The sequence below is a fragment of the Hemibagrus wyckioides genome, linkage group LG10 (assembly GCF_019097595.1).
Source record: "Hemibagrus wyckioides isolate EC202008001 linkage group LG10, SWU_Hwy_1.0, whole genome shotgun sequence".
In the NCBI taxonomy this organism is placed as follows: Eukaryota; Metazoa; Chordata; class Actinopteri; order Siluriformes; family Bagridae; genus Hemibagrus; species Hemibagrus wyckioides.
Window position 1 is genome coordinate 23,463,817 of NC_080719.1, and position 23,256 is coordinate 23,487,072.

At 42.3% G+C, this 23,256-nt stretch overlaps 3 protein-coding genes across 4 annotated transcripts; 2 read left to right on the plus strand and 1 right to left on the minus strand.

The window, feature by feature from the left end:
• Positions 1 to 328: 328 nt before the first annotated feature.
• On the plus strand, positions 329 to 1,403 carry polr2l (RNA polymerase II, I and III subunit L). Its single transcript, XM_058400241.1, has 3 exons — positions 329 to 485; positions 660 to 785; positions 1,180 to 1,403. The coding sequence occupies exons 2-3, from the start codon at positions 691 to 693 to the stop codon at positions 1,286 to 1,288; spliced, it is 204 nt and encodes a 67-aa protein (XP_058256224.1). The 5' UTR covers positions 329 to 485; positions 660 to 690; the 3' UTR covers positions 1,289 to 1,403.
• Positions 1,404 to 2,686: 1,283 nt separating this feature from the next.
• LOC131360127 (cleavage and polyadenylation specificity factor subunit 7-like) lies at positions 2,687 to 10,006 on the minus strand. 2 transcript variants are annotated; one of them, XM_058400238.1, is made up of 10 exons: positions 9,853 to 10,006; positions 9,612 to 9,709; positions 8,447 to 8,617; positions 7,396 to 7,499; positions 5,956 to 6,101; positions 5,446 to 5,866; positions 4,434 to 4,519; positions 4,108 to 4,255; positions 3,776 to 3,920; positions 2,687 to 2,716 (listed from the first exon to the last, which is right to left on the minus strand). In XM_058400238.1, the coding sequence occupies exons 2-9, from the start codon at positions 9,681 to 9,683 to the stop codon at positions 3,779 to 3,781; spliced, it is 1,290 nt and encodes a 429-aa protein (XP_058256221.1). In that variant the 5' UTR covers positions 9,684 to 9,709; positions 9,853 to 10,006; the 3' UTR covers positions 2,687 to 2,716; positions 3,776 to 3,778. The 2 variants fall into 2 exon arrangements, with proteins under 2 accessions (XP_058256221.1, XP_058256220.1); XM_058400237.1 differs by lacking the exon at positions 9,853 to 10,006 and having other exon boundaries at positions 9,612 to 9,832.
• A 238-nt stretch (positions 10,007 to 10,244) lies between these two features.
• sdhaf2 (succinate dehydrogenase complex assembly factor 2) lies at positions 10,245 to 12,387 on the plus strand. The gene is made up of 4 exons (XM_058400240.1): positions 10,245 to 10,377; positions 10,812 to 11,023; positions 11,292 to 11,401; positions 11,993 to 12,387. Exons 1-4 carry the CDS (start codon positions 10,351 to 10,353, stop codon positions 12,121 to 12,123), a joined length of 480 nt encoding a protein of 159 aa, XP_058256223.1. The 5' UTR covers positions 10,245 to 10,350; the 3' UTR covers positions 12,124 to 12,387.
• Positions 12,388 to 23,256: the final 10,869 nt, after the last annotated feature.

A 23,256-nucleotide genomic window follows, 5' to 3' on the forward strand; every position in this document is an offset into this window, starting at 1 on the left:
CTGTGCAGGACACTCAGGTTCTTCCACTCCAACCTTCACCTCCACTCCATGTCTCCATGGAGCTGCTTTGTGTACAGGGTCATTGTCATACTGGAACTTTCGTTCAGTGTTCTTCAGACTTTGTGGTAACAGTTTGGAGAAGAATCATATATGGGTGTGAGGGTCAGGGAGCATAAAGTTCTACATGTGCAAGAAGACACCTATAAGCATGATATATATCATATTAGATAGATAGATAGATAGATAGATAGATAGATAAGAAAGAGAAGCAACACATCTAGTCATTTATAATAAACTGTATTTAAATGTGCTAAAAGAGGTTGACTTGTTAGTGTTTATGTTTCTCTCCGGAACTGTTTTCATCCCGAACTCGTTTCTTTCGGTGCCCTTTTCCCGTGAACACATCAAACCGGAAGAGACATCAAATCGGCGTTTGTTTTTTCCTCCTTTCCGGAAACGTGAAGAACGGCTTGCTCATATCTCCGGTAAAAAAAAAATCTGTTGTATGTATTTCTGTAAACATTTAATGTCAACTTAAACACCAGATGTTTATTGTGGTGTGTGTGCGCGTGCAGTCGGTAGTCGGAGATGACCGGTGTTTATTGGGATCGTGTCTGAGCCTCACGTGTACAGAGATCTGAGCACTGTTTATTTTTCAGGTTTGTGCAGAGAGGACCCGCAGGTATCACGATGATTATCCCGATCCGCTGCTTCACCTGTGGGAAGATTGTAGGAAACAAGTGGGAGGCTTACCTGGGACTCTTACAGGCGGAATATACTGAAGGGTGAGGGAGAGAGAGAGTGTATGTGTTGTTTTTTAGTCTGTTAAATGTTCCTTAAAATAGTAACATTTCAATATTGCTATGTTGTCAGTAATGCGCATGCGCAACACACGTAAACTCGTGGATAGTGTAGATCCCTAAAAAACAACGTTTATATATTTGTTGTCAGTAGTGCGCATGCGCAACGCACCTGAACTCGTGGATAGCCTAGATCCCTAAAATAACAAGGTTTATATATTTCTATGTCTTTAATGCGCATGCGCAACACATGTGCGCTTGGGATTCTGTGGCTTGTTTAGCAGTCATTTGTGTGTGACTGTGTGTGTTAGTGCTTGTGTGTAAATACGGTTGGTTTCACAGAGCTCTCTGTGTGTGTGTGTGTGTGTGTTTCACTCAGAGATGCTCTGGACGCTCTGGGCTTGAAGAGGTACTGCTGTCGCAGGATGCTGCTCTCTCACGTCGATCTGATCGAGAAACTGCTGAACTACGCACCACTGGAGAAATAAAACTTGAACTGGCCTTATCTCTCTCTCTCTCTCTCTGGTTCTGTTTTTTCCTCTCTAGTTGTGTTCAATCATATTTTCTTTTTCTCATGTTTTATAAATAAAGTAGTAAAGATCAGGTGGTGTTGAGACTGTACTGATTTTAGAAGTCATCATTTACAGTCCCAGTTGGTTTTGTTTTTTTTCTCCCCAGTAGCATTTGACCCTTTGATCTACATCTGATCTCCCCTTTCCAGTAAAACATGATGCTACCAGTCCCATGCTTCACAGTTAGGATGATGATCTTCAGATTAAAAGCCTCACCCCCCCACAGAGCTGACCATTACGCTCTAACAGTTACGTATTTGTTTCATCTGACCAGAGAACACTCCTCTACAAGATTAGAGATCTCCTTCACACTTCACTCTGGCTCTTTTACACTGCTCCTGGAGAGGAAGTTCTTCCCTGAACACCAGTCTTTAAGACCATGGTGATGTAGGACTCTCTTGATGCCTCCAACTCCTTCAGCAGTTCCTTGGTTGTCGTCTCAGACCAAACTTCATTTAAAGGTTAATTCACTGAATGCTGCATCTGTGTGTTCACAAATGGTTTATATTCTTATACAGATGTTTGTACAGATGCTCGTGATAACTTCAGGTGTTTGGATATTGCTCAGAAGGAAGAACCAGAATTCTGGAGGTTTTGTTTCTGAGGTTTTGGGAAAAAGCGCTGACATCTAAAGTAAAAATACAGCAACAGCTCGTTTCCAAATGAACTCCTTGTAACAACTGTCCACTCAGAAGCTTTTACATTTCTGGAATCGTCCAGATTGTTTTAGAGACAGTGGGGTATTTAAACAACTTTGGGGTATGTAAACTTTTGGCCCACTGGAATTCTGATATAGTGAATGAATCTTTTTATTTCTTTTTATATTGAGCTATTTTAATGTTAATTCCTTCTAAAGGTTCAGATCTTTTGAGATTGAAGACTGATGGGAATCTTTAGAGATTTGAACTAAATTATTTATTTAAAATAATCTGGAATTAATAATTCTGTCACATAACACCAGCAGCAGTGGAATACAGAGTGTTTTTTTATTATTTTTTTTTTTACATTTAATTATCATTTCATTACAAAATTAAGGAAGAAACACCCATGGCACTCACGTGTTTAACGTGTTAAAAGAAAGTAAACGGAGGCGGTGCTGCAGTGTGATTACTCAGTCAGCCAGGAAACATTGGCTTTCATTCTAAATGAAAAGAATAATTCTAAATTTCATTTCTCTTCAAAATTATTTACATAAACAAGAAAACTGTTTTGGCTTAGAAACACCACTGAAATGTCTCGGTCCTAAATGAGAGGAGAGAGCGTCGCCGTGGCGTTCAGCTGGACCTCCACGTATACACGTGAGCCACGTGTCTCGTCCGTGACAGGAAAACGGCAGGAAACTTTCTGTAAGGAGGAAAGATTAAAGAGAATTCAGATTAAAACAGGGATGAGTTGTAAGGCTAAGATCTGACATTTATTTACACTGATTTATAAATCGGTGTGTGTGTATTGTTTTCCCATAACGTCAACACTGTGAAGCAGTTTACAGTGGAACCTCGGTATACAGATGTCCTCGTTTACGAATTTTTGCCTTCAGCATACGAAATGGATCGAATACCCGCTAAGGCACGCCTATGTATGGGAGCCATTCGAAACTTCTTAGCATCAGTGGAAAGCCGAGCGAAGCCAGTTTTTGAATTTGTTTCTAGTCAGTGAAAGCTGTTTGGAAAGACTCAACCCACGATACCAACGTTGCCTTCAGCATGCGTTCAAAAGCTAGGTGATTTTTCGGTGTTTTTTGTTGACAGATTGGTGGCGTGGGTGGTCTGTTCTATTTTTAGCCCAAGCTAGGTGGCACGACTTCCTGTGAGGATCCTTGACGTGGAATGCTTGACTTGGGTCAGTTCTTTGTAAGCAGCCGTACAGTTTACCTACGCTTCGTATTGGGAATATTGCTCATATTTTTGGGAGGCTGGAACGGATTATAAGCATTTACATTATTTCTTCTGGCAAAATTTGTTTTAATAAAATTTTTTGTCTAAAGAACTCTCCTCCAGAACAAATTCATTTCGTATGCTGAGGTTCCACTGTGTTTAAAAACACTTCATGTTCTTGATTAGTTCATATTTTAGCTTAAGTTTTAATGGAACTTCTGCAACTTCCTGTTATAGCTTCTGTTACAGCAGCTAGAACCAGCTCATGCAAACAGGAAGCATCAGATCCTCCGTCCTCAGACTTTCCCATGGTATATAAACTTGGGGTAAAGGAAGAGACTGAGACTCCTTCTCTTAAATGATAAACTTCCTCATAGAAAGCTTCATGATATAAATGATAACGTATCATAACGATCGTCTGCATTAATATAAACCTGTGAACTGCTGAGAAAATGAGCTTCTGACCATTGAGAGTAGAGAATTGCTGTTAAACTGCTGAGAGTATGGAAGGAGGAGGAAGACATCTTACCCATCAATGCCTGTCTCTGTGCTCTCTGTCACGCCCTCGTTCCCTCTCTCTCTCCTTATCCCTCTCTCTGTCTGTGCTGGACGATCGCTCTCGGTATCGCTCTCTTGATCGGCTCCTCACTCGCTCCTGAGAACGGTGTCGCTTACTGTAGATGTGGGGAGAGAGAAAGAGAGGGAGGGAGAAGGTGAGAGGGAGAGCAAGAGGGTTGGGGGGGTTGGGGGGGGGAGAGGGAGGGTGAGCGAGAGGGTTGGGGAAAAGGGAGGGAGAGAGAGGTAGAAACACAGTAGACTTTTTTCCCCATTGTAATAGGTTAGTAACACACACACACACACCTGGAAGGGAAACATTTGGTCTCTATGGAGTTGAGACAGTTGTTAAGAGACTCGACTAGCATGCGGCAGCGCTTGTCATAAAACACACGAGACTGTTTGATGACCGCTGTGGCTGTGTACAGGGTCTCTATAGCCATCCGAATGTCACCTGAGAGAGAGAGAGAGACAGAGAGTTAGGGGGTGTGTGTGTGATTTTTTTTTCTTAATGTGGATCATCTGCTGTATACTGGACTGTTAATGCTGTAAAAACAACAACAACAATAATGTGTTGACCTTACACCTGACTGTCAGCTGTTTAACATTAGAGCAGTTTATGAGAGTAAGACCTGATGTGGCTGTGGAAATGGCTTTAGTGATGGCGCTGCTTGCAATCGTTCTGTTCCTATTTATCAGCTCCTCAAAGTCTCCATCCCTGTTAGATACAAGAGCAGAGTCTCAGAACACACACACACACACAGGAAATGAATCAAATATATATATAATATATATATATATATATATATATATACACACACATACTGACTGTCCTCTGGGAACTAAAATGTCTGCAATACACTATGCCAAAGGTTTTGGAATGCCTTTACATGCACATGAACTTTAAGGACATTCTTAATCCGTAGGGTTTAATATGGAGTTACCCCGCCCTTTACAGCTATAGCAGCTTCAACTCTTCTGGGAAGGCTTTCCACAAGGTTTAGGGGTGTGTTCATGGGAATTTTTGACCATTCCTCTCTAGAATTCCTCTCTAATTTATCCCAAAGGTGTTCTATGGGGTTGAGGTCAGGACTCTGTGCAGGCCAGTCCAGTTCCTCCACACCAAACTCACTCATCCATGTCTTTATGGACCTTGCTTTGGTCACTGGTGCACAGTCATGTTGGAACAGGAAGGGGTCATCCCCAAACTGTTCACACAAAGTTGGGAGCATGAAATTGTCCAAAATGTCTTGGTATGAAGCTGAAGCATTAGGAGTTCCTTTCACTGGAACTAAGGGGCCAAGCCCAACCCCTTAAAAACAACCCCATACCATAATCCCCCCTCCACCGTTCTCCTGGCAACCCCCAAACCCAGACTCATCCATCGGATTGCCAGACAGAGAAGCGTGCTTGGTCACTCCAGAGGACATCCACTGTTCTATACACCTGTGGCAATGGAAGTGATTGGAACACCTGAATTGGATGAGTCGGTGCATTGTCCCAAAACTTTTGGCAATATAGTGTATGTGCAAACAGTAACAACAGTCAGTTAATAATGGCGTAGTGGGAAAGAGATTCTCTAAGAGCTGCTAATGTTAAAATGGAAGACTTTACACTGTTACACAAGCCTCAGGTTCTCCTCACCCCGGCTGGCTGAACACTGTTCTTGTTTTTCTGTTGTTGTTGTTGTTGTTGTTGTTGCTGCTGCATGTCGCAGGATTTGGGGGGAAGAAGGCGGGGTTGATGTGTAGCGAGCGTGTGTGTGAGTTTTGGGTGTGTGTGTTGGGAATGTGTGGACTGGGAATGTGTGTGTTTGGGATGTGGGTGTGAGGTAAGGGTGGATGGAAGAGGGGAGGAGGAGTACTAAAAAGAGGAGGAGGAGGAGGAAGAGGAAGAGGAGGAGGGGGGAAAGTGCTATAAAATGAGGGCATGAGGAGAGGGGGTTTGGCTGGAGGAAACATCAGAGGTAAAGGTAAAGTCTGCAGGTCTGATGGAGAGGAAGTGGATGAGCCCCTCGCTTCGGCTCGCTTCGAGTCACCCTCATGATTTGGACGTATAGATATTCCTGTTCGGAAAGACATCGGTCAATCTGCATACCTCTGATTTTAACAACTAAAAATGATTGTAGAACATTTCTTGCTGAGGGTCACTTACGTTTTCTGGCCAGAGCCTCGAACTCAGCCAGGCTTCTCTGTGAAACATGACGACACTCCACTTTTTCACCGCTGATCTTACACTGAGGCATGGTGTCTAATAAACGATTCAGAGACACTTCTGTGGACACGACCACCTCAGCATAGCTGGAAGATACAGAGACGTGTTTAAAGAAAAGGGTGCAGATAGGCAAATTGTTTTGCTCTTTCATTTTCTTGTTTGTAATACTTATGCATAAATGCACCTACACTAATCAGCCATAACATTATGACCACCTGCCTAATATTGTGTTGGTTGCTGCCAAAACAGCCCTGACCCGTCGAGGCATGGACTCCACTAGATCCCTGAAGGTGTGCTGTGGTATCTGGCACCAAGATGTTAGAAGCAGATCCTTTAAGTCCTGTAAGTTGTGAGGTGGGGTCTCCATGGATCAGACTTGTTTGTCCAGCACATCCCACAGATGCTGGATTGGATTGAGATTTGAGGAATTTGGAGGCGGAGTCAACACCTCAAACTGGTTGTTGTGGTCATCAAATCATTCCCGAACCATTTCTGCTTTGTGGCACGGTGCATTATCCTGCTGAAAGAGGCCACAGCCATCGGGGAATACTGTTTCCATGAAAGGGTGTACATGGTCTGCAACAACGCTTAGGTAGGTGGTACATGTCAAAGTAACATCCACATGGATGCAGGACCCAAGGTTTCCCAGCAGCACATTGTCCAAAGCATGACACTGCCTCCGCCGGCTCGCCTTCTTCCCATAGTGCATCCTGGTGCCATGTGTTCCACAGGTAAGAGACCCACACACACCCGGTCATCCACGTGATGTAAAAGAAAACGTGATTCATCAGACCAGGCCACCTTCTTCCATTGCTCCATGGTCCAGTTCTGATGTTCACATGCCCATTGTTGGTGCTTTCAGTGGTGCACAGGGGTCAGCATGGGCACCCTGACTGGTCAGCAGCTACGCAGCCCCATACACAACAAACTGTGATGCACTGTGTATTCTGACACCTTTCTATCAGAACCAGCATTAACTTCTTCAGCAGTTTGAGCAACAGTAACTCGTCTGCTGGATCAGATCACACGGGTCAGCCTTCTGTCCCCACGTGTATCAGTGAGCCTTGGCCACCCATGACCCTGTCGCCGGTTCATCACTGTTCCTTCCTTGGACCACTTTTGATAGATACTGACCACTGCAGACCGGGAACACCCCACAAGAGCTGCAGTTTTGGAGATGCTCTGATCCAGTGGTCTAACCATCACAATTTGGCCCTTTTGGTCAAACTCGCTCAAATCCTTATACTTGTCGATTTTTCCTGCTTCCTGAGGAGATCAGCAATGTTATTCACTTCACCTGTCAGTGCTCAGAATGTTATGGCTGATCGGTATAGGTATATTACTCATATAGCCTTGAGATACAAAGAGAGAGAGACTCACCCTTTGGACTGACCGTTAATCCTGTTCTCTGCAAACTTAACCTCTACGATGTCTTTCACACCCTGTTTCTGTACCATCGCTATCAGATCACTGTCTGACGTCCACTTGGGTTAAAAACAAACAAACAAACAGAAATGATCAGATTACAAACAGAAAAAAAACTCAACTAGACAGGATTCAGCCATGTTTAAACCTAATAGAATATTTCCCTGCAATTAACAGGCAAATAAATTGATAGTACAGAGTCACTCAGGTGTACAGTAGTGAGCATGCTGTACACTATATTGCCAAAAGTTTTGGGATGTCTGCCTTTACATGCACATGAATGTAATACATGTTTACAGCTATAACAGCTTCAACTCTTCTGGGAAGGCTTTCCACAATGTTTAGGAGTGTGTTTATGGGAATTTTTGACTCTTCTTCTAGAAGCTTGGTCATTTGTGAGGTCAGGCACTGATGTTGGACGAGAAGGTCTGGCTCACAGTCTCCGCTCTAATTCATCCCAAAGGTGTTCTATGGGGTTGAGGTCAGGACTCTGTGCAGGACAATCAAGTTCCTCCACACCAGACTCTGTCATCCATGTCTTTATGGACCTTGCTTTGGTCACTGGTGTGCAGTCATGTTGGAACAGGAAGGGGTCATCCCCAAACTGTTCCCACAAAGAGCATGAAATTGTCCAAAATGTCTTGGTATGAAGCTGAAGCATTAAGAGTTCCTTTCACTGAAACTAAGGGGCCGAGCCTAACCACTGAATTTAGTGATTTGGAGCGATGTCCCAAAACATTTGACAATATAGTGTATGTTTGTACATGTAGAGCTCAGAAACTCTTCCCATCCTCCCACATGCTGCCTCTGGGTTTAATGGTGGATCAGACTGGGAGTGTCAGACACATGACTGTCGTTTAAGTGTCTTGTCCAGTATGTTAGGCCACGCCCATTGCATTGACAGAGCTCACGTTTATGAAACACTTGAGGCGCTTTGATGCTAATCAAATATGCGAGAAGTGACACAGACATGTTTTCTTCCAATAAAGAATGTCTGAAATCTCACCCAGGTAAAGTTCCCAATGTAGACAGAGAAGCGTTTTCCTCCACCACATTCCTCCGCCGACTTCCCGTCCTCCTTACACTCCTGCTTCCCCAGAGTGCTCTCGCTGTCCACTGACCCAGTTAACACATCATCATAAAGAGCATCAGCTTCTGCCTCCAAAGGGTCTCCAGCCTGCAACACACAGACACACACACACCTCAGACAACACAACAACCCTCATAATACACAAATACTGCATCTTAAGTGGAAACCGGAATCCTTTATATTACAGGGGAGGAACAGCATCAGCATATGAAGGTCACGGGAGCTCTTTGAGTTGGATTTTATTTCTAATGACCAGAGGCATCTTCAGTCTAGTTTGGCTACTTTAACCACACCATCCTGTAGTCTAGCCTTCATCTCCATCCTGATCTCCAGTTAATGTTCTCCAATGTCCTGGATGGCAGGATAGAGGGTGGTTTATTTTTTGGACCCTGATGTCCAACAAGCTCATGCAGGTGTGATGGTTAGATGTTCATCCATAAGAATCACCTGAGTTTGGAGTGATAATACACGTCCTGGTGGACCAACATCTGGGTTTGGAGTGATAATACACATCCTGGTGGACCAACATCTGGGTTTGGAGTGATAATACACGTCCTAGTGGACCAACATCTGGATTTGGAGTGATAATACACGTCCAGATGAGCCAACATCTGGGTTTGGAGTGGTAATACATGTCCTCGTGGACCAACATCTGGTTTTGGAGTGTTAATATATGTCCAGATGGACCAACATCTGGTTTTGGAGTGTTAATATATGTCCAGATGGACCAACATCTGGGTTTAGAGTGATAATACACGTCCTAGTGGACCAACATCTGGGTTTGGAGTGATAATACACGTCCTAGTGGACCAACATCTGGGTTTGGAGTGATTTTTAGGACGGTTATCATCAACACAACACCAGGACATGATATTAGCTCAAACTCAAACATTTATCCTCCTTCATGCAGTACTTCCTCTCCTGAGGTAAACATTAAAACTCCTCTCAGACACAGACAGACACACACACACACACACACACACACCTCTCCCTCTCTCTCTCCCTCTCTCTCTTTCTCTCTCTCTTTCTCTCTCTCTTTCTCTCTCTCTCACACACACACACACACACACACTTCTCTCACCTCTTCAGTTTTCAGGTCTTCATAAATGTCGACGTGCTCCGCCACCCCACTAACACCCTTAGAGGCTTCCATCACTGAGCAAAACCCGAAGCCTAGACCTGTTAGGTTGATAAGTTCAGAGAAAAACCTCTACTGTCACTCACGCACGCGCACGCACGCGCACACACACACACACACACACACACACACACACACACACACACGCGCGCGCGCATACTCAAACACACACCAACACACTTACACGCCTCTTACTCGTCCCTCGCTAGCTAGCAAGCAAGCTAGTCCGCCTGATTTCTTCATTTCCCAACTCTATTCTGGCTAATCCAACCTCCCTTCGTTTTGATTGGATAACACTATGGCACGAAGCACATCGATTGGATGTCACGAGAACGCTGAACAGAATTAGCCAATCGTCGCGGTTTCTGAAATACTGGTGTATTTAAAAAACGCTCTATGAAGCGATGAATGCTACCTGAAATAAATTCCGTATAAAACACGGCCGGGTTTAATAAGGTTCCTGGCAATTTAATAGATAATATGTCTCATAATAAGATGCTCCGTTTTTTTAGAATTATAGATATTTTAAATTATCATTAATACTCTATTAATATTTTCCAACATTGTATTTATATTTTATTACAAAGTAGCACGAAGCTGAAAAGTGTGTGCATTGACGGACCAATCAGATGCCGGGGTTTCATCCGGGGAATTTCTTCTCACGTTAGCGTGTCAGTCCATAATGTTGTCAACAGCAATAACGAGAATTGTGAGTATTTCTGTTTGTGTGCAAATAGTTATTATTGATTATTGTTTTAATTCATAATTAGCTGACACAAAGGGCTGCGCTATCTTAATGGCAGATAGGTGAAGTTTCCTTTTGTAGCTTGCTATGCTAAGATAGCTGTGAAGGTGTAGGTCATGTGGGTTTGTTTTTATTTTCATGAAGTTCAAGCAAAAACCTCATCCTGAAAGACAACATTAATCTAACATTCTGATAGACTTCTGGCATGTGTGAGGCTTTTCTAAAGTTAAACAGCAGTTTAATAGAGTGTAAGGTTCTCTCTAGAGCCCCTATGGGGTCATGACCCCTAGTCAGGTAAACCTTACCATGTCATTCAAAGACTACGTATTAAAGCCAGTGCATTAATATTAACCTGTTCTTGTCATTCTGTCATTTCTGACATTTCTTTTCCTGACCAGCTCCTGCATGGTGTTCGCTCTCCCCTGCGTCCAGCTGGTTCAGTATCAGTGCTGAGTCGCTTGTACCGTGGTGATGCTCCAGAGGTGGAGATGATCGAGATCCCACTGCCTCCATGGGAGGACAGGAAAAACGAGACAGTGGACATCAAGAGGAAGCGTCTGCTGTACGAGAGCAGGAAGAGAGGCATGCTGGAGAACTGCATCCTGCTCAGGTAAAGGCACGCTACCATGAAGGGGTTTGTGTATCTACTCTGGAATTATAGAGCTGCAAAACCCTTCATGGGACCAAGTGGAGGAGAGTGAGACGGAAGTTCCTGAAACGGTTCCTGCAGTATTGTGTACATCTAATCCACACACAGTGACATAATAATAATAATAATAATAATAATAATAATAATAATAATAATAATAATATTGTGCTGCACGGGACCACCTTTATTCTCCGTTCTGTAAATTGTTTTTTTTCCTTCATTGCTTTAGTACTTTCGCTAAGCGTTATCTGGAGAGCATGAGTGAATCACAGCTGCGCGAGTATGACCGCCTCATCAACGAGCCGAGCAACGACTGGGACATCTATTACTGGGCCACAGGCGAGTCCTGAGACACTCAGAAATCAACACACACATTCTTCTTCTTCTTTTTAATTAATTAATTTACACACATTATTATTATTATTATTATTATTATTATTTATTTATTTATTTATTTTTAAGTTCTTATTTTTTATTAACAGTCTGTTTAATACTACACACACACTATTATTATTATTATTATTATTATTATTATTATTATTAATTTACACACATTATTATTATTATTGTTATTATTATTTATTTTTAATTGATTTATTTTTTACTGATGTCTGTTAAATACTACAACAGTCACACATTCATTATTATTTATTTATTTATTTATTTATTTATTTATTTATTTATTTTTTTACTGAAGTCTGTTAAATACTACAACAGTCTGTTTAATACTACACACACATTCATTATTATTATTATTTATTTATTTATTTTTACTGAAGTCTGTTAAATACTACAACAGTCTGTTTAATACTACACACACATTCATTATTATTATTATTTATTTATTTATTTTTACTGAAGTCTGTTAAATACTACAACAGTCTGTTTAACATAGTGTGTTTGTGTGTGTGTGTGTGTGTGTGGATTTAGAAGCGAAACCTACTCCAGATGTATATCAAGGAGAAGTTATGGAGCTGCTGAAGGAGTTCACTAAGAACAAAGAGATGGAGCAGAGGCTGGACGCTCCAAACCTGGAGTACCTCGATAAAAGCAGTCAGTGAGGCGGTCGTTCTCCTGCGGCGGCGCTGCTGACGTGGCTCACCACAAGGTGGAAGAAAGAGAGTGTGTTAAAGCACAGAAGAGTGAGAGGTTGTGTTATACGATAAAACCCGGAGGAGAAGTTTTGTGAGTTTGTGAAGGAGCTGCTGGATGTGACTCGTGTCAGTTCTGGGGACTGACTGATTTATTGCTTGTGTTTAATTTGTACAGTTATTATATCATGAAACTCTGTATTGAAATATTAAAGAATATGATGATGATGATGATGATGATGATGAGTGCCTATTTACTGACTTTAGAAATACAGACAACACTATGTTTTGATGAATAGATAGATATATTGATCCAATGGTGAAAATTCTTGTATTACAGGAGCTTAGTCAGTTACAAAATACAACATACACATACATACATATATACACTATATTGCCAAAAGTATTCGCTCACCCATCCAAATAATCAGAATCAGGTGTTCCAATCACTTCCATGGCCATAGGTGTATAAAATCAAGCACCTAGGCATGCAATGTTTTTACAAACATTTGTGAAAGAATGGGTCGCTGTCAGGAGCTCAGTGAATTCCGGCGTGGAACTGTGATAGGATGCCACCTGTGCAACAAATCCAGTCGTGAAATTTCCTCGCTCCTAAATATTCCACAGTCAGCTGTATTATAAGAACGTGGAAGTGTTTGGGAATGACAGCAACTCAGCCACGAAGTGGTAGGCCACGTAAACTGACGGAGCGGGGTCAGCGGATGCTGAGGCGCATAGTGTGAAGAGGTCGCCAACTTTCTGCAGAGTCAATCGCTACAGACCTCCAAACTTCATGTGGCCTTCAGATTAGCACAAGAACAGTGCGCAGAGAGCTTCATGGAATGGGTTTCCATGACCGAGCAGCTGCATCCAAGTCATACATCACCAAGTGCAATGCAAAGCGTCGGATGCAGTGGTGTAAAGCACGCCGCCACTGGACTCTAGAGCAGTGGAGACGCGTTCTCTGGAGTGACGAATCGCGCTTCTCCATCTGGCAATCTGATGGACGAGTCTGGGTTTGGCGGTTGCCAGGAGAACGGTACTTGTCTGACTGCATTGTGCCAAGTGTAAAGTTTGGTGGAGGGGGGATTATGGTGTGGGGTTGTTTTTCAGGAGCTGGGCTTGGCCCCTTAGTTCCAGTGAAAGGAACTCTGAATGCTTCAGCATACCAAGACATTTTGGACAATTCCATGCTCCCAACTTTGTGGGAACTTTGGAGCTGGCCCCTTCCTCCTCCAACATGACTGTGCACTAGTGCACAAAGCAAGGTCCATAAAGACATGGATGAAAGAGTCTGGTGTGGATGAACTTGACTGGCCTGCACAGAGTCCTGACCTCAACCCGATAGAACACCTTTGGGATGAATTAGAGCGGAGACTGAGAGCCAGGCCTTCTCGTCCAACATCAGTGTGTGACCTCACAAATGCGCTTCTGGAAGAATGGTCAAAAATTCCCATAAACACACTCCTAAACCTTGTGGACAGCCTTCCCAGAAGAGTTGAAGCTGTTATAGCTGCAAAGGGTGGACCGACGTCATATTGAACTCTATGGATTAGGAATGGGATGTCACTTAAGTTCATATGCGAGTCAAGGCAGGTGAGCGAATACTTTTGGCAATATAGTGTATATATATATTCCTGGATCAGAGCATCTCCAAAACTGCAGCTCTTGTGGGGTGTTCCCGGTCTGCAGTGGTCAGTATCTATCAAAAGTGGTCCAAGGAAGGAACAGTGGTGAACCGGTGACAGGGTCATGGGTGGTCAAGGCTCACTGATGCACGTGGGGAGAGAAGGCTGGCCCATGTGATCCGATCCAACAGACGAGCTACTGATAGAAAGGTGTCAGAATACACAGTGCAGGACGGGTCAGGGCTGTTTTGGCGGCAGAAGGGGGACCAACACTAAAATTAGGCATGTGGTCATAATGTTATGACTGGTCAGTGTTTGGTTTTGTTACCTTGAATTAATGAAATGTCTCCTGATGGAGGAGGAAAAGGTGCTGTGAGTTACAGGCCTACAGGGGGCAGCACAGACTGAGCCATTGCATCAGTAGGAATGAATGTGTGTATTGTAAGAGAGAGAGAAGGGAGGGGCTTGGTTAGAGGGTGGTTCTTCCTCTTTCATGTTCAGTCCACATTACAGGTTTCGGTCCAGTTCAAATCCAAAATATTTCATCTTGCTGAAAACTCGCCATGTTCATCTGAACCTCCTGGCAGACGCAACTAGGTTCTAAGCTGGAATACCCTGTTAGGGGGCAGAATTCAGTAATGCCCTGGGGTAAGAGTCAAGGTAGTGGGCAGAACTTAGACTAAAGACTAGACTGAGGAGAAATATAAAAGAAATAAAATTCTATATTGGAAAAACTCTGGCAAAATTCAAATCAACAAAATGACTAGCATTCATTTCGGCCTTGTGATCCGAGCCACACTGATGTTTAATACTAATCTCTTTCAGTAGCATATGAGAGGAATTATTATTGTCATTCATTATTAACTCCTTCTCTAATTCCTCCTGCCTCTCCTTAAATTTTTCATCTCTTTCTGGCACCAAATGAATCCTCTAGCATACCGTAGGCCTTGCGTGTCTCTTGCAGAAGAGTGCGGTTCTCATCAGGCGACCCAGAAAAACGGCACAAATCTAGAAAACAGTCTGAACTGCTGAGCGAGCAACCATGGAAAAACATGCTGCTCAAAACACACAGCTGAACAAATCACCAGGACCGACACGGCAGAGCATGTAGCAGCACCGAAGCTGAGGGAAAGTAACAGCTTAGTTATTTCAAGCCATTATTTAAAAACTTTTCTTCCTTCAGCTCACTGTGTGAGGAAGTGTTCTTCTTCCTTCCTTCTTTTTTTTATCCTCCTTACAATATTATTGGCATTAGTATCAGGATAACAAAGCACTAACGGAATGACAATGGATTACATACTTAATTCTTAATGAAATAATCTCTCTCTCTCTGTCTCTCTCTCTCTCTCTCACACACACACACACAGACACACACACACTTCTAATAAATGATGAATAATAGACTAAATGATATGAGTGCTTAGCTGTGTTATTATTCTGCTTCTGGAATATTAAGAAATTAGTCTCTGCATCTAAAATTTTTCCTGAATGTCTGAAAGGTCACTCGAGGGCAGAACCATGCTGGAGCTTCGGTGTGTTTAGCATTATGGTGATTCATAACATCCCTGATAATTCACTTTATCATACGGTAACAAATTACTGGTGTGTGTGTGTGTGTTCCAGAGTCACACAGTACTTGTATATCTGTACACCAACCATATAATCCGTGAGCCATACAGTAAAAGGAGAAACACATTATCTGTAGCTCCACCTCTATGGAAATCTGCCAATCAATCCATGGCACAGCTGACCATCCATCCTCTGATATCTATCATAAGCCCAGCTCAAAGGACCAGTTTAGTGGACCTGGGATTTAAACTCACAACCTTCTGATCAGTATGCCAACACCTTAACCACTAAGCTATCACATCCCAGCATATCAGTTAAACATGCACATTCTTCCACTCGCAGTAACCATATTTTTATATATATATGACATTCACAGATTCCGGAAAAAATAACACAGCGCTAAACCACACAGCTTCCATTTTCAGCCTGTTGACTTTAATCTGCTTCATCAAGCCTGTTTCTTTTACTCTCAAGGTTTTCCAAACACCTTGCTGCGAAGCATCTGTTATTACAATTCCCCTCTTTGCAGGAAGAAAACACACACTGGACCAATGCCTCAAGGTAATACACACACCTATCCACACCTGCCTTTGGCATAGCAGGTAGGATTTCTTTACTCATTACACTTATAGTTAGTTGTCACATACACATTACTGCAGTGAAATTCTTTCTTCACATATCCCATCCTTGAGGGTTGGGGTCAGAGTGCAGGGTCAGCCATGATGCAGTGCCCCTGGAGCAGGGTGGGTTGGGGGCCTTGCTCAAGGTGGTAGCTTGGCAGTGCTGGGGCTTGAACCCTGATCTTCTGATCAACAACCCAGATCCCGCCCCGCTAGTTATAGCATCATATGCTGTGTGTCTACTACTGTGTGAGCTTCTCTAAAATGAACAGCAATGCTTCTCGATCTGCTACTATATGCAGTTTGCATGCTGTTTAATGAAGGGGACATAGTATGCTGCTTACCACTTTGGCACTTTGGAGGTGACTATATGGTGTTAACTAAATCAGATACATTTACATTTCGGGCATTTTAGGTGCGGTGGTAGCTCAAGTGGTTAAGGCTCTGGGTTGTTGACCAGAAGATTGGGGGTCAAGCCCCAGCACTGCCAAGCTGTCACCGATCGGCCCCATGAGTAAGGCCCCCAACCTCTCCATGCTCCAGGGGCGGTGCATTGTAGCTGAACCTGTGCTCTGACCCCAACCCCCAAAGATGGGATATCTGAAGGAAGAATTTCACTCTTCAGTAATGTGTATGTGACAAATAAAGGCTACTTAACTTAATTGGGCAGACACCCTTATACATAGAGACTTAAATTTTTATCTCATTTTATACTACTGAGGTTTATTGGTCTTGCTCAGAGGCCCAGCAGTGGGAGCTTGAACTCACAACCTTCTGACCAGTAGTCCAACAACCACTAAGCTCCCACATCTACAATAAAAGATGAGCTTCACTTGACTATCGGGTGCAGCGGATTTGCCGTCACCGCACTCCTGCATCGATCATCAGGGCGCTCCGGTGGCAGGCCATCAGTGCTTCCTGGCAAGCGTGGCCTCATTATTCAAGAACCTGTGAGAGCCATTCAGGCACTGACTCCGTCTACAAGACGCAGCTGTATCAAGCTCCTCTTCGTCTCATTGCGGCTGCCAGCTCCTCTTTGTTGTAAAGTGCTCACTCTTCCTGTCTGAGTAGCTCAGACCTGAGACATGTCTGCTGTCTACTTTCCTCTCAGCATTATCTAAGGATAATGAAGAATCTGAAGTGTTTACGGTGTCTGGAAGATTTCTGCCTTGTTATTTGGTGCAGGCTTCTGAACAGAGCAACAGAGATTGTCTCTGCTCTCTGTGACACCAGCCAGTTGTGGGCAGGGACAGCGCTTTCCTCTCAGCGTGTTACACAACACGAGTTTGAAAAGATGGCCTACACATGTCTCAGAGGAAGCGTTAGGAAGCATTAGCCTGCTGTTGTATAATAGGGCAGAGTCGGATGCTTGGAAAGATCTGACAGGTCACTAACAAACAACCTTGCTATTTTTATTCTGCTATATTTTGAACACAACCCTGTAAATACTCCACTTCCAAACAATTCGGGCAACATTCTTGTCCATCATCCAACTCACCAAGTGGGTGGAGAAGTTCATCAATTCACTACGAGTTATTACTCACTCTGAGGATGCAGTGCCATGCTGATACAAGCCAGCGCAAATAATACACCGCTTCCTCAAATCCTCAACAAGAGCAGAATTAAAAGAAGAGATGAATGAATAAAAAAACCAAACACTACCATTAACTTGCTACATGACCCGTTTGTGTATTTAGCATTTTCACAGTTTAATACTCTTTAATATTTGATTGAGAAAATATTACAGTCAGAAAATTACCATGGCTGAGAAGTACAACACAAAATAACAAATAAAAAACACAAAATAACAAATAAAAAAAAACACAGTAACAAATCAGAAAAAAACAAAAAAAGCACATTAACAAATAAAATACACAAAAACAAATAAAATACACAAAACAAATATAAACACAATAACAACTAAAATACACAAAACAAATAAAAACAATAACAAATCAGAAAAAAATAACCAATAAAATTCACAATAACAAATAAAAAACACAATAACAAATCAGAAAAAAATAACCAATAAAATTCACAATAACAAATAAAAAACACAATAACAAATCAGAAAAAAATAACCAATAAAATTCACAATAACAAATAAAAAAACAAAATAACAAATAAAATACACTAGGACGATTCAGACAAATGTAGGAATAGTTTTTGTGAATGGAATTCTTCCCTCTGATTGGATGAGACATCTGTCACTCAGGATCTACAGGAAGTAGGAAATTGTGTATCTAACTGTATTTCTTGTACATGTGTGGAGTTCTGCCTTCACTTTAAACCATTTTTTTTTCTATAGTGCAACTTTAAATCTTTTAAAGAGAATAACAAACATATATATTTATCTTTGTAAGAAAATGGAGTTCATTCAGCGCTTCTTTGAGGAATACGGTGTGATGTTGGATATACTGATAGTGTATCATGGAGTAAAGATTAGTTTGTGATCTCTAAAAACACACCAGGAATGTTTCAAAGGTCAAACTATTCCAGATTAAAGGATGTAAGGAGCGCTATAAGAGCAGAGCTGTGTTCATACACACACCAATCCACTTTCTACTGCTGGACTTCCTGTATATCTGGAGTGACACTCATGTAATTTTGTAATAGATGAAGTTATCATCATTATCCCTAGAATGTGGTTTCCAAGGTTCTTTACTTGCCCTTGTGACATTTTTAAGGCACACTGAACAAATATTTCATTGAGAACAGATGGCGAAGTGTCGCGTGACATTTTCTTTGCACATTTCTTCTTCTGGAAAATGATTAAGACATCAAGCGTGTTCTGTTGAATGCCAGACACGTTACACGGTACACCATCACAGAACGGCCTGAAATCAGTTCCTCAGGAAGCTCTCTCCCAAATATCAGCTAATGGTAATATGTGGAGGAAGCTTTTTGGTCACGCTGGTGATTTGTAATGTTGAGTAGCAGGAAAGCAAAACACCTGGACAAAGCCATTAAAGATTACTGAGTGCAGGAGGACCACAAAAGACCAAGCTGTTTTTCACTCGTGTTGCTTATTTCATTACAAGATACATGACTTTGCATGTCTTCCTTCAGTTTCTCTCTCTCTCTCTCTCTCTCTCTCTCTCTCTCTCTCACTCTTCTTTTTCCATTCTGTCTCTTTCCTCATCTTCTCAACGCCTCTCTAGGACTGCACAGCCTCATGTCTTTCAAAAGACCACCATCCATCCATCCATCCATCCGTCCATTCATCCTGCTATCCATCCATCCAGGTTTTGGGGATCCTGTAGTTTATCCCTGGGGCACAAGGCACCTAGATGGGTGCCATCCTCTCTCTCTCTCTCTCTCTCTCTCTGTCTTCCTTTTCCATTCTGTGTCTCTTTTCTCATGTTCTTTTGTCTTGTATGTCATGCTCTCACACTTACTCTCTATCACATCTCTAGGACTAAGCCTCATGTGTTTGAAAAGACCTCCATCCATCCATCCATCCATCCATTTTCTGTAGGGTTTTTGGGACCCTGTAGTTTATCTGAGGGGCACAAAGCACCTGGATGGGTGCCAACCTCTCTCCCTCTCTCCCTCTCTCTCACACACAGACACTAAAGACAATGTAGAGATGCCAGTTAGCCTAAAGCACATGTTTCTGGACTGCTGGAGGACACTGGAGAATCTAGAGAGGGAGATCATGAAAACACAGAGAGGAGATTGAGAGGAATTGAACCCCCAAACCCTGGAGGCGTGAGGTGAATGCACCACTAATGTGCCACAGTATCGCCACTTGACCAATGTACCACCAATGAGCATTAGAATAAATACATAAATAAATACAAAGAATGTGATTAAGAATTGAGGCTGTGGTTTATTTCTTCTTAGTCCACAGAGCAGATTTCTGCAGTGTATCAGGGTCAGGTGACACAGGGACACTCCCCCTACAGTTAGAAAACTAACATTAGCGTATTATCTACTTCTGCTCCAAACAATCATAACAGTAGGAATATCAGCAGTGTTCTAGTCCTAGCAGTGGAATAAGAACAGCAGTAATGCTCAGAGAAGCTCAGCTGGACTGTGGGGGTTCTGGAGTGGGGATGTTGCTGTGGAAGGAAGATCTATCATTTTGCCAGGGGAGCCATGCCACTGATGTCTGAGCTTAGCGTTTGAAATTTGGGTGTGAAAATTTCATGTGGATTTTTTTCTGGATGAAGTGCATGCTGGTCTCGAGCTCCCTTGCTGTGCAGCGAGCAGTCTGTAGGCTAGCAGCTGTTTGTGTCTGTGCTTGGCAAGACGGCGTGTAGAGAATCTGAACCTGATCAGGATCTGTCTCTGCTCGTTCTGTTTACAGCTCAATAACGCTCCCATTTACTCAGACGTGTAGTTGCACATTGTTTACGTTATTGCTATATTATTTTATACTGAAGAAGAAAGCAGTGCTGATCTGGACTCAGTGGTACTGCTGTGTGTCAGTGCTCTGGGTTAGTTACGGGACTGTCCAGGCTTGCCTCAGATGTGGCAATTCCATTCAAGCCAGAGTCACACCTGATTCCACCAGTTAATATTGGCTTCCAGTAGACTCAGGTGTGGCTCCTGCTTGGTTGGAATGGCCCTTTGTGGATTAGATTGGACACCCCTGCTCAAGCAGATCTCTAGCATGGGTTGTATTTGTTCTCTTCCTGTCTGTGATGATTGTGTGAAGTCCTGGTCAGTTTCCAGTGGTCCAGTTCATTCCAGTTTAGTCCTGCACTCCATCCCATTGCTTGGAGATTTCTTTTAGAATTAGATAAGCTAATTAACCTAACTGCCTTGAGTGGACAATTATGACCTCAAATCATTTAAACAGCAGTATGTGGAAGTATTTTGGGTTCTACACTTCAGACGGCAAAGTTACGATCAAAGATAAGGCTGTTTTGTCATTGATGTCTATGTTGTGCCCATCCATATTTCTATCCATCCATCTATCAATCCATTCATTCATCCATCTATCTGTCCATCCATCCATCCTTCTATCCATTCATCAATCTTCCTATCCATCCATCAACTCATCCATCCATCCATCTATCCACTTATCCATCTATCTGTCCATCCATCCATCCATCCACTCATCCATCCTTCTATCCATCCATCCATCCATCCATCCACTCATCCATCTATCCATCCATCCATTCATCCTTCTATCCATCCACTCATCCATCTATCCACTCTTCCATCTATCCGTCCATCCATTCATCCTTCTATCCATCCATCCATCCATCCATCCAATCTATTCATCCGCCCATCTAGCCAACATACTTTTGAACATGACATTTGCCCATACAAATATTAATGTGCAGCCTAAGTGCATTAGACAGTTTTTAATTGTGTTGTTTATCATCTGATCCAGCAGAGTGCGCTATAAAAGTTATGAATGTCCTCTTGACCCATCAGTAAATTAAGTTTGGGTCCATCCATCCTTTTATCCATCCATCCATTCATCCATCCATCCATTCAGCCATCCATCCATCCAATCTGTTTATCCATCCATCCGTCCCTCCATCCGTCCATCCTTCCATCCATCTATCCATCTGATCCAGCAGAGGGCGCAATAAAAGTTATGAATGTCCTCTTGACCCATCAGTAAATTAAATTTATTAATCTAACTGCCTTGAGCGGACAGTTATGACCCCAAATCATCTACAATGCAGTGTGTGGAAGTATTTTGGGTTCTAGGGTTCTACAGGCAAAGTTACGCTCAAAGATAAAGCTGTTTGTTGACTTTTGTCATTGACACCTCCGCTTTGTCCATCTATCCAGAGAGACAGATATATATATATATATATATATATACATGTCAAATTCAAATTTTATTTGTCACATACTTCCAAGTGACTCCCCTTATTATGATGAGGAGATCTTCCCCCAGCTCCACACTGAGATCTGCAGCTTCCAGGCCCAGGGGAACGTGCTGATCTGTGGAGACCTGAACGCCTGCACCGGCTCTCTCCCTGACTTTAACAAAGAGGATGGAAGCTATTTTATATTTGGACAACATTACTCAAGAAACCTGACCAACCTTCCCCACTTTCCCTGCTGCAGCTCTGTCAAAGCCTGGGTCTGTACATTATAAACGGAAAGACACGTGGAGACTCTTTAGGCAGGTACACCTTCTGCTCACCTCTTAGTAACAGTACAGTAGACTACATGATAACAGATTTAGACCCTTTCTATGTCAGCGTATTCACTGTTAAGCCACTAACCCCTCTGTCTGACCACAGCCAAATTACCATTCATTAAAAAGACAGAAACTAACCCCACTACACACACACAGCCCAGTAATCTGTACAAGACACCATACAGATGGGCCCAAAACAGCACAGAACTGTTCCAGAAAGCAATAGGCAGCCAGGAAATTCAGCTTTCTAGACACAACATACACTCACAGTAACAAAGGCATTAATCTCACAGTTAGAAATATAAACCATATTTTCATTAGAACCACACAAATAAGTCAATTAAAACAATTTAGTAACATACCAAAAAATCCAACCGATGATAAGTGGTTTGACACAGAATGCCAAAATATTAGAAAAGAATTAAGAAAATTATCCAATCAAAAACTCAGAGATCCAAATAATGCAGAATTATGCCTTCGTTACTGTGACACTTTAAGACATTATAAACGTACACTCAGAATCAAAAAAGCCCAATATACCAAAAAAAACAACTGACACTAATTGAGGAGTCCATAAACACTAATAGTTTCTGGGAGCACTGGAAAAATCTAAATAAATCTAAATCTGAACTGGCAATACAAAATGGTGACATATGGGTCAATCACTTCAAAACAATTTATACTCTTAACAACAACAACAAAATTGAACACGTTAGAATTGGCTATAAAAGACTCCCAAAAACCTCTGGACTCCCCCATTACTGAGCAGGGACTCTCAAAAACATTGGTCACTCTAAAACCCAAAAAAGTGACTGGACCTGACAACATCCTTAATGAAATGATTAAATTCACAAGTAAAAAATTCCAATTGGCAATTCTTAAATTATTTAACATGATTCTGAGTGTAGGTCATTTCCCTGACACCTGGACTCAAGGTCTTATAACACCCATCTTCAAAAGTGGAGATAAATTCGACCCCAATAACTACCGAGGCATCTGTGTGAACAATAACCTGGGGAAGGTTTTATGTAGCATCGTTAACTCCAGACTTATTGACTTCCTTATGAAACACAGTGTCTTGAGTAAAAGTCAAATTGGATTCATATCAAATCACCACCCCAGTGATCATATTTACACCCTACATACCCTGATTGACCTACATGTGGACCAA

Coding starts and splice junctions, on each gene's coding strand:
- LOC131360127 (XM_058400238.1), bottom strand. CDS start 9,683: ATGGAAGCCTCTAAGGGTGTTAGTGGGGTGGCGGAGCACGTCGACATT. Junction 4,520..5,445: donor ACAGTGTTCAGCCAGCCGGG/GTGAGGAGAACC, acceptor TGTATCTAACAG/GGATGGAGACTTTGAGGAGC. Junction 4,256..4,433: donor CATTTCCACAGCCACATCAG/GTCTTACTCTCA, acceptor TCTCTCTCTCAG/GTGACATTCGGATGGCTATA.
- polr2l (XM_058400241.1), top strand. CDS start 691: ATGATTATCCCGATCCGCTGCTTCACCTGTGGGAAGATTGTAGGAAAC. Junction 786..1,179: donor CAGGCGGAATATACTGAAGG/GTGAGGGAGAGA, acceptor TGTTTCACTCAG/AGATGCTCTGGACGCTCTGG.
- sdhaf2 (XM_058400240.1), top strand. CDS start 10,351: ATGTTGTCAACAGCAATAACGAGAATT. Junction 11,024..11,291: donor GAGAACTGCATCCTGCTCAG/GTAAAGGCACGC, acceptor TCATTGCTTTAG/TACTTTCGCTAAGCGTTATC. Junction 11,402..11,992: donor CATCTATTACTGGGCCACAG/GCGAGTCCTGAG, acceptor GTGTGGATTTAG/AAGCGAAACCTACTCCAGAT.